Source organism: Scleropages formosus, chromosome 21, assembly GCF_900964775.1.
Source record: "Scleropages formosus chromosome 21, fSclFor1.1, whole genome shotgun sequence".
Taxonomy (NCBI): Eukaryota; Metazoa; Chordata; class Actinopteri; order Osteoglossiformes; family Osteoglossidae; genus Scleropages; species Scleropages formosus.
Window position 1 is genome coordinate 16571321 of NC_041826.1, and position 9705 is coordinate 16581025.

Below are 9705 nucleotides of genomic sequence, written 5' to 3' on the forward strand. Positions count from 1 at the left end.
CAGTCTGCTGCTGACGAGTCTCAGAAACCCAAGCTAATTTGTGTCTTCTTTAGAAAACACCGTGTTAATCACAAAGATCTTTACTTTGTCCATCTCATCTCCAGTTGTTTCATTTATGTAACTGTACGTGAGCTGATTAATAAATTATTGTATTTTCTGTTTGTGTAGTATTTGTGTAAATGTATTGTTTTGATACAGTATTAATTTACAGGTAATTTTTTTTCTCTCTAGGCCATCTTAGTGTACTTTGATAGCCCAGAGACGTTTTTTGTCAGGGAATATTTTAAAAGTTAAAGTCCAGTAATGTCGCAGAAATATCACAGACATTTTTTTGTACACAAGTATAGACAAATTTCCTGGGAGTAAGTAGAAAAAAATTGTAAATTTTTTATTTACCACTACTTTCTTTTTGGGGGGTGCGCTGGCGCAGTGGGTTGAACCAGGTTCTGCTTTCCTGTGGGTCTGGGGTTCAAGTCCTGCTTGGGGTGCCTTGTGACAGATTGGTGTCCCATCCTGGGTGTGTCCCCTCCCCCTCCAGCCTTACGCCCTGTGTTGCCGGGTTAGGCTTCGGCTCCCTGCGACTCCATATGGGACAAGTGGTTCAGATGGTGTGTGTGTGTGTGTGTGTGTGTGTGTGTGTGTAATTTCTTTTTATCACAGTGACTGTATATTTGTACTTAAGGGTTAGCTCTAAAATACTTGATAAAGAAAACATGACAAAACAGAAAAAAATAAACCTTTCGTTGTGTTGAGATCAACTCCATAGTGCTTTTCTGTACGTCTTGTTTGTCAGAAGTTTTGGTGTTTTACGGCAGTTCACATGCGACTCTTTCTCACGCGAGGCGCACCAAACTCTGATTGGCTAATGAGTTTTTTTTTTTTTTTTTTGGAAAAAAGAATAAAAACAATTACAATCAAACGGGAGTGACAACTTAATACATCATATAAAATGACAGATCAAGGCAAATAGGGGAAATATCTTACGAGTATTAAAATAACTTTAGAAATACAATCCACTCAAAAAACAAGGGAAAATATATAAATAAATCGACAAAACGATCAGCATATCAAGTTGCACAGAGAATTATAAAATAATATATTTACAAACATCAGTTAAGGGATAGCAGTGAATATTACCTCATATCCGCTTAGTAATTTACGTTTATTTTAGGTTGATGATTAATATAAGCCATCCATCCATTCAATTTCAATAACCGCTTTCCTAAGCGGGGTCGCGGTAAGCCGGAGCCTATCCCTTAAACATTGGGCGCAAGGCCGAAGGGGTCGGGGGTATTCCCTGGACGGGACGTCAGTCCATCACAAGGTGTTATATTGGCCGATTACACATTTTTATAGTTTTTATTGACGGAGCAAAGTCAGAATGATGATTGTACACACGTGTTTTAAACCTTGTATTTAAATCAGTTTTTGGTGAAGGGTTTTAAAGTCCCACCTTCCTTTTGTCAAAATGGATATCTGTATTTGTTGTTTAATTCTGATGCTTATTTCTCTTTGCACTAGACTAGTGAAATAAGATGTTTGGGGAAGTTAGTAAGCTCTGTCCTGTTTATTGAGAAATATTTTTATACTGAAATGTGAGGATGTTTTGTGTTTGTGATGTGTAATGTTGGAATTTGTTTTTCTTCTTATGGTATTGAATAAAGTAAAAAAAAAAAAATAGCCGATTACATAATTATTTCAGATAAAAATGCCGAAAACTTGTTGCGTCACACACACAGGTCAGGTGTCCCCGAGCTCAGACACGGAAACGTTTAGAGTACAACTTAGTTAGGTATGTCCCTTTTTACAGCCTACATGCATTTCCCTTAAAAAATAATAAAAAATTTAAAAAGAAAAAAAAAAACATGTATCACTTAAGTTGGACACGTCCTGCTTTCGCGCTCACACACAAACCACGGCTATTAGAAGTCGGCACGAAGTACTTCGTTAACAAACAGGCTCCTTCTCGGGACTGAAAAAACGTGTCAACCCAGTGGTCCCGCCCACCTGCCGCAAGCCGCCAACGCCATTGGACGGATCGACTTTCAATAACTTCCACAGTTCCGAGCCGCTCGAATATCTGTTTTGTTTCCGCGAAGCGCTTAGCCGGAGACCTGTATTTGTGACGTGCGCAATTTGAGAGCGTGGCCAGTGCGGTCGCGTTCGATCCTGAAACCGTTGAAAGAAGGTTTCATGCGAGCGCGTCGCCGGACCCGCACGAGGAGCGGAGCAAACATCCGCACAGCCGCGTCATCGGCGCTGCGCCCGCCAGCAGCCGGGCGGGTTGGATTTCCACACAGCCGCCTTAGTTCACGTGAATGAAGAGCCACCATGGCATGATATAAGAGCCCAGGACCGCAAACAGCAGGTATACAGAGACAGAGCCGCCATCGGGACGATTAGTTAAGCTCTGACTACAGGACACGTTTCCTGCCGAGTCCCGGGCGGGATGGTGGAGCAGTCGGACCGGGCTCCGCTGCTGGACTGGGAGGAGGTTCCTCCTCCTCCGCCGCCGCCCGGCGTCGCCAGCGCGAGTCTCCCGTCTCCGCGGAAGGACTTGCGCGAGAGGATCCTCGCGAACAGCCGCGCGCTCGGACACACGGGCCCCGGCACGGGATGGAGCAGCGGCCCCGAAGCCCCCGCCGCCGCCGTGGGGGACGTGGACCTGCAATCGGGCGGCTTCCGCGACGGGACCGAGCGGGAAGGAGAGAAGCCCGGCGGCGGCGGCGGCGGCACAGGCCGGCTCAGTGCGTGGGACGGGCAGGAGAGGGACCAGATCGTGGCCGTGTTCGTGGTGACCTTTGACACGAGATCAGGTGAGCGGGGCGCGCGCGCACGTGACGCGGCTCGCGTGTTTACCCTCTGTGCCGGTGTTCAGACGTCACCGCAGCCTTGGCGCAAAAGCCCGGCTGGAGGCGAGAAGATGCCAGTTCCTGGAAGGACGAAAAAGGCATTCGATCGAAGCAGCTCGTGAAGCGTCCGACAGGCAGGTAGCGGAGGTGAAACGCAGCAGAAGTTGGAGCCCATCATCATGATCATCATGTACCTGCTGCTGAGCCGTCCAGCCAGGTGTCATCTTTCTCTTCGCTCTGCTCTTACGTCTTAGTTAACCTAGTTAGACTAGTTATCCAGCTCACCTGCCTGGTTGAAGAAAGTGGGCTTCCAGGGGGGAACAGGGACAGGGGGTACTCGGTCTCTGTCACCCCCTCCCCGTCGAGGAACCTTCTGGAAGGAGGTCCACGGAGGAGGAGGAGGGGGGTTGAACTGAGTTCAGCTCACACCTGATACACACCTGTGTGTTTGCAGGATCCCCGATCAACACCTGAGAACGTGGCACTTTGAGTGCACCCATCGGTTTATCGTGGCCCCTAAGCGCCTCCCGCTACCAAACCAGTTCGGTATCCAGCCAGTATGTGGGTGTACTTAAAGTGCTGGACGTTTCGTTGAGCTGCTGTTCCGATAACTTCTCTTTAGCCCTTCGCTGCCAGAACTTTTACCACCAGTCCCGTGTCAAACTGGAGCACGCAGTGGGAAGAAGGCTGTATTTGTGACGGAGTGATTTAGCTGTGATCGTTGTATAGAATTAAAGGAGTTATAACAGTCTTTTCATCTCAGATGATTAAACGGAAGATTCACTTCCCCTTCACTGTCTGAGGTGAGAAGACTTTTGCAATTCCTGTAGTGACACACAGCGAAGATGGTATCAGTCAGTTTTTCAGTGCCTTAACTCTCCTCTGCAGGAGCAGGACCATAGTAAAGGACGCATGCGAGCGAGTGTAGGGTAGCTCTGCCGGCTCCACCGGTTTGAGACCGTAAGAACGAAAAAGAACGATTCTTCCGAAGTTCCTTAATCTGAAATTAATAAAAGAGGAAACTTGTGATGATTTTTTTTCCCTCCCCTCACCCACTGCTGTCATAGAATGATGAGAGAGTTGAGAGATGAGATACTTTATTGTCATTGTATGCGATGCAATACAACAGATGCAATCTAGTTTAAATGTTTGGTTTTTATTTATGCCCTTGTTGCCAGGGAACATAGTAGAGTGGTGTCTGCCTGAGGATGTGAACCTTGAAGGGGTGGAGTTCAAGTCCATGGCCAGCGGTTCCCACCGAATCTCTAACGACTTCATGTGAGAACGCGACTCCGCTTTTTCTGCGTCCTGCATTAGTGTGTCTCGCCACTCCAGAGAAATGTATGAGATCGGACATGATCTGCTGTATAAATGGGTAAAAGTGGGAGAACCGAGTTCTGATGACTGCTTTGGCAACAGCATGTGCAAAATTCAAAATGCATCCCTGCATGCGACGCCACGTGTGTTTCAGATATTTCCGTAAAGACCGCTTCTTCGGCCTGGCGTGTTTTGCTAACATGCCGGTGGAGAGCGAGCTGGAGCGAGGGGCTCGCATGAAGTCGGTGGGCATCCTGACCCCCTCGTATACCCTGCTGTACCGCTACATGCACTTTTTGGAAAACCAAGTCAGGTATGTTCTATTCCATGGCCAGCCTTGACCCTTTTTGTCCCGCTCTTTTCTCTCCGCATTGATTCCTGCATCTTCACTCCTGTTCTCTTCATTAGTTTGCTTATCAATCGTACGCGATTTTTAAAAAGGCTCTCGGTGTTGCCGGCTTCCATTTAGAAGCATCAGCGTGAGGTTTCGTTTGCCAAGCGTGCTGAAGCACGCAAGGAATTTGCTTTGGTGCTATCAGTATTACAGACAGCTGATACAGACACAGAAAAAATAAATAAGTAGCATATTTACAGAGTAAAAGAGAATATAAAAAATGTAAATTAAAGTAAAATTGCAGAAGTGATTGGATATTGAACTGATTACATTCTATTATTACACAACTATTACATAACTGGGGGGGCGCGGTGGCACAGTGGGTTGGACCGGGTCCTGCTCTCCGGTGGGTCTGGGGTTCGAGTCCCGCTTGGGGTGCCTTGCGACGGACTCGCGTCCCGTCCTGGGTGCGTCCCCTCCCCCTCCGGCCTTACGCCCTGTGTTGCCGGGTTAGGCTCCGGCTCCCCGCGACCCCCTTTGGGATCAAGCGGTTTCAGATGGTGTGTGTGTGTGTGTGTGTGTGTTACACAACTGTTTACATTGAGTTTTTAACTTGATCAGTTGTGGGAAAGGAACATGCTGCAGCTGATGAGCAGTTTCGTAGTGCGGCCAGTAGGTAGTTGAGAAAGTGTGTAACTGACCTTGTTTTGAGATGATGGTATTTGCTGACGGCTGCTGTTAGAGCTCACAAGAATGCAGTGCTCAACGCAGGAGACCCTCACTGTGTTTCACTACAATCAGCAGCTTGTCATGGTTGTTTTGGGTCTGGAAACAATTCCCCTTATGATGTGATGGCAAGAGGAAACGCTAAAACGCTTCAGATGGAAGAAGAACTTCCAATGATTAGGACTTCCAAGCTAAATCTTACTTTGGATTCTGTAGTGGTAGTCTTGTACGTGCCGAGGGTGGACAAAATAATGGAGCCGAAGAAGATATTAATACCAAGGATAAGGAGTAAGGCTGCCTTTCGCCTTCGAACAGCTTCAGTCCTTCTAGGAAGGCTGTCATACAAGTCCTAAACTCTGTGTAGTGTGATATTGCACCTTTCTGAAAGAAGAAAAGCCTCCAGTTTTTTGAAGGATGAAGAGGATGGGATCTGCTTTGCACTCTGCGCTCCAGAACTTCCCATGAATGTTCAGTGATATTTAGATCTGGAGATTTTAATTTATGTATGTGTTGTATGGGTGTACAGTGTTGTGTGCTGTAAAATATTTTAATTTTCCTTTGCTGTTGTATGATCATGTAGAGCAGCTCTCAGCCCTAGTGACTCCCACAGGATTGCTGCCCATGCCATTGCAGGCCCCCCCTCCTGGTTTAACGGTTAGCGAAAGACGTGTGTTGAAAGCATCCTTTTGCCTTCTCCAGACATAAACTTGTCCCGATTTAGAGAATTGGGTGACATATGACTCAGACCATACTATGTTTTGCATTACTCAGGCTTCCAGGTTTTTTTACTCCTTGCATAAGGTTTTGTGTCTTTGTGAGCTGGCCTGGAGGCAAGCGGTTTCGGAATGCCAGCCCCACCATAAATTCCATGTTTATGAAACTCTCAGTGTACAGTTTTTAGTTAGACTGGGAATTTATATTAGTTGGAGTCTTTTAACTTTGTTGTATTAAAGTTTCGGGGGGGGGGGGAATGCTGAGACTGGGTAACAGAGGTGCTGATTCAGTTTTGTGGTAATTCTTGAGGCTATACTTTTCTGGTATTCACACCATCGTCTGAAGCATCCATCTACCTGTCCCGGTGAGCTTCAATTGTCCACCATCGTTCCTCTCTGCTGATGCAGCCGGTTGATGTTTTCCATATGCTGCCATTATTTTTGCAACTGTTCACCTTGACACATGGAATCATATCAGTTTTTGTGAATGATGCACCTGCAGTTTGGGTACCAACTATTTGGTGTCTTCATAACTCTGTTAGTTATCAAAGTGCTAATTGTCAGAGCTCCTTGACAATTGACACATACTGCTAAATGGCAGTTAACCTCCTATGACTAACCGTCGCAGCAGTGTTTGTTATTGATTGTTACTCCAGTATGCAACTTAATTTTTCATGTGGTGTTTCTGTTATTTTGTCCACCCCCTGTACTTTTACTGTTTGCTACAGCTTTTAAGAGCTCCTCATTAGCAGCTTCTGAGTAACAGATCTTAGTCAGTGGTACAGTTGCTGGGTTATTTCCCTCGAATGCAGGTTGGTGAACCAAGGGTAGTGAGCAGTGAGCATTGTGTGGTTGGACAGCTGGGATCTGCAGTCTAAGTGCAGTGTTGGGTTTCAGGCACCAACTGCAGTATCCTGGACAGTACACCCCACTGGAAGCCTTTTTTGAGGACAAGAAGGCAGTGTTGCCCTCTGGGGGGGACAACCTTATTACAGCCTGTCCAGGCAGAGCATTGGGGCCAACAGTGAACCGCTGCTGCGTTTATCCCGAGATGAAGGTGAGTCATTCTCCTCCCTGCAGCATCATTCATTTTCCTATATGTAGAGTGAGCACATGGATGTGACGTTGCACCCCCTCCACACAGATCACTCATCCGGCTGGCTGCATGTCCCAGTTCATCCGCTTCTTCGGGGAGCGAATTATGGTGCTGTGGAAGTTCGCCTTACTCAGGAAGCGCATACTCATCTTCTCACCCCCACCTGTAGGAGTGGTCTGCTACAGAGGTGAGTTGTGGGTTTCTAGTACCTTCATTGGCTGAGCAATGATTGGCTAGCTTATGAAAGGACTTATTTTTCACCTTTTTGCATCTTCCACAGTCTACTGCTGCTGCTGTTTGGCCAATGTTTCTGTCCCCGGTGTGGGAGTGTCAGTCCCTGAACTACGCCCATTTTTCTATATCAACGTAGCTGACATCCCCGTCCTGGAGACCGAGCTGTCTTATGTGGCCTGTAAGCTTGTGGTCGGTGTTGGATCTGAGAGTGAGATGTACACAGGTCTGTTGGGTGTCTGTACCATCAGTACTCATGTGTCGTTATGTATTTGAAGGCACCACAGAGAAGATCTTTGAGGAGAAGAAGGAGTTGTATGACGTGTATGTGGACAACCAAAATGTAAAGACCCACAGAGAGAGCCTGCAGCCACTGCTTCGCCTCAACAGTGCCGACCGGGAGAAGTACAAGAAGCTCAGCGAGCAGAGGTAATACTGGGTTGATGACCATGATGATGATGATGATGATGATGATGATGCCGATACTGAAAACGATGTCTTTTCAGACAGATGCTGGTATACTCTCAGAATGTAAATGCTGACTGCAGTTCCAGTGAGGAGGACCTCTTTATTCTGTGAGTACAGGTCATGTGAGGTCACTTTGACTCCCTAGACAGTTACTGCTAGAATGTCTAAGCTGAAGTTCAAGTGCATTGGGACATTGCTAATCACCCGTGTCTTCTTCTCACTAGGTTCTTCATGGAGCAGAACAACCGGATCTTCCAGACATTGTCTGAGGTGGCAGGAAGTGCAGACCCCACCCTGACAGCAGACCACATGAAGGCCATGGGTCTGGATCCTCAGGGGGACCACAGTTTTTTGGTGGACCTTTTGGAGGTCTATGGTATCGATGCCATGTTGGTCATTGACAACCCCTGTTGCCCCTAAGACTGCCCCATATATTGCTCTTGGCTCTCTCTGTACATTCAGATTACCCCCATGTTTATGTCTTCTCAAGTAAACAGCCCAGAAACCATCCTTTTCGCAGCTGATTTTACAGGCATGTTAAAATGTCAGCATCATTGTGTGTAGCACCGTGTCAGTGTTGTCTTACTCTGATGGCAGTACATCAATGAGCCCTGTAACATTCTGCTGATTACAATGAGTAGTTCCTGCAACCTGTCAGTGACACATGTTTAGATCTTTTTCTTAGCAAAGTGTGTGTAAAATTTAATTAAATTGATGATCAGCTTTATAAAGATGGTTTTTTTTTTTTATGGATCAGAGTAACATCTGATTGAACTCTAACCCCGAAAGATGCAACTACACCTGTTTCTCATGATTTTTTTTTTTTCCTATATTTTATGAGAAAGTCTATTCATACACAATGATCATAGTTCAGTGTGTTTGGTGATCCTGTTCAAGATACTGTATGTGTGTGTGTCCAGGAATGGTGTTGTTACACATTTGTGCATGCATCGAATACAACCCACTTCGTGTAAGAGGCATTGCTGCCGGGGTGTATGTTTTGCTTTGGATAAAACCAGAATGTCTATATTTTTTTAAAGAAAGAGAGACATACAAAATGTATTTTGGGTGCAGTTGATTGTAGGAGTCTGCTCATAAATATTTATTAGGGCTTTTTTGGCAACTTTTCAAGTGTCAGAGAGGAGGGGAATATCCAAAAGACTGTGTTTAATGTACATAAAATACTTTATTTAGCTTACTTTCTTACAAAGGATGTTTTTAAAATACATCTCGGTGTCTCCTGCAATGGACTGGCATACCCTTCAGAGTGTACCCCTCCAGTTATGCACCCAGTGATTCCAGGATAGGCTCTGGCCCAGCAGCACCCTGCTCGGGACAAGCAGTTATTGAAATTGGAGGGATGGATGTCATTGTTTGCAAGTTGAACTGTGAGCATTGTGAAGAAATATAAACAAATATAATGGTCTAATTTATGTAGTGGGACATCGAAATATACTCAGAGCAATCTCCAGAAATTAGGTTTCATGTTTTGATTCAGGTGGGAAAGGGTGACTCTCTACGGAAGTTTAATCAGAAAAAAGTGCACCGGTGTAATAAATACAAAAATACTTTTGAATATGAGTTTTGAGCTTGTATAATGTTGTTTGTGCCACTTGCTGTGATTATAAAAACTGCATTCTCTGGAATGAGAGATGGGATTATCCTGCATTCATAGTCCATTTGTCAGAGTCCTGGGTCTCTCCTGATTTTCTGCTCACACTGGAGGTGAAGTTTAAAAAAGCTGATGTGGAAACTTTGACGCAATCATTTGCCACCTACATCTTTACTTACTGCAAAATCAAAAATACTTCAAAGCCATCTACGTAAAAAAAAAAAAAAACTTTCTCTGCATCACTGATCCAATTCAATGTTCAAATCATATACTTGATTCACACTGGAATTATTCAAAGGCTCTCTCAACTCAATGTAAAAGAAGAATGAATAATTTGGATGCTGGAATTCCAAAAA

The 9705-nt window shown here is 45.5% G+C and overlaps 1 protein-coding gene across 1 annotated transcript; it reads left to right on the plus strand.

The window, feature by feature from the left end:
• Positions 1 to 2062: 2062 nt before the first annotated feature.
• On the plus strand, positions 2063 to 9307 carry LOC108920791 (protein LCHN-like). Its single transcript, XM_029247102.1, has 9 exons — positions 2063 to 2816; positions 4031 to 4130; positions 4324 to 4482; positions 6840 to 6999; positions 7087 to 7225; positions 7319 to 7450; positions 7548 to 7698; positions 7776 to 7844; positions 7962 to 9307. Exons 1-9 carry the CDS (start codon positions 2450 to 2452, stop codon positions 8155 to 8157), a joined length of 1473 nt encoding a protein of 490 aa, XP_029102935.1. The 5' UTR covers positions 2063 to 2449; the 3' UTR covers positions 8158 to 9307.
• Positions 9308 to 9705: the final 398 nt, after the last annotated feature.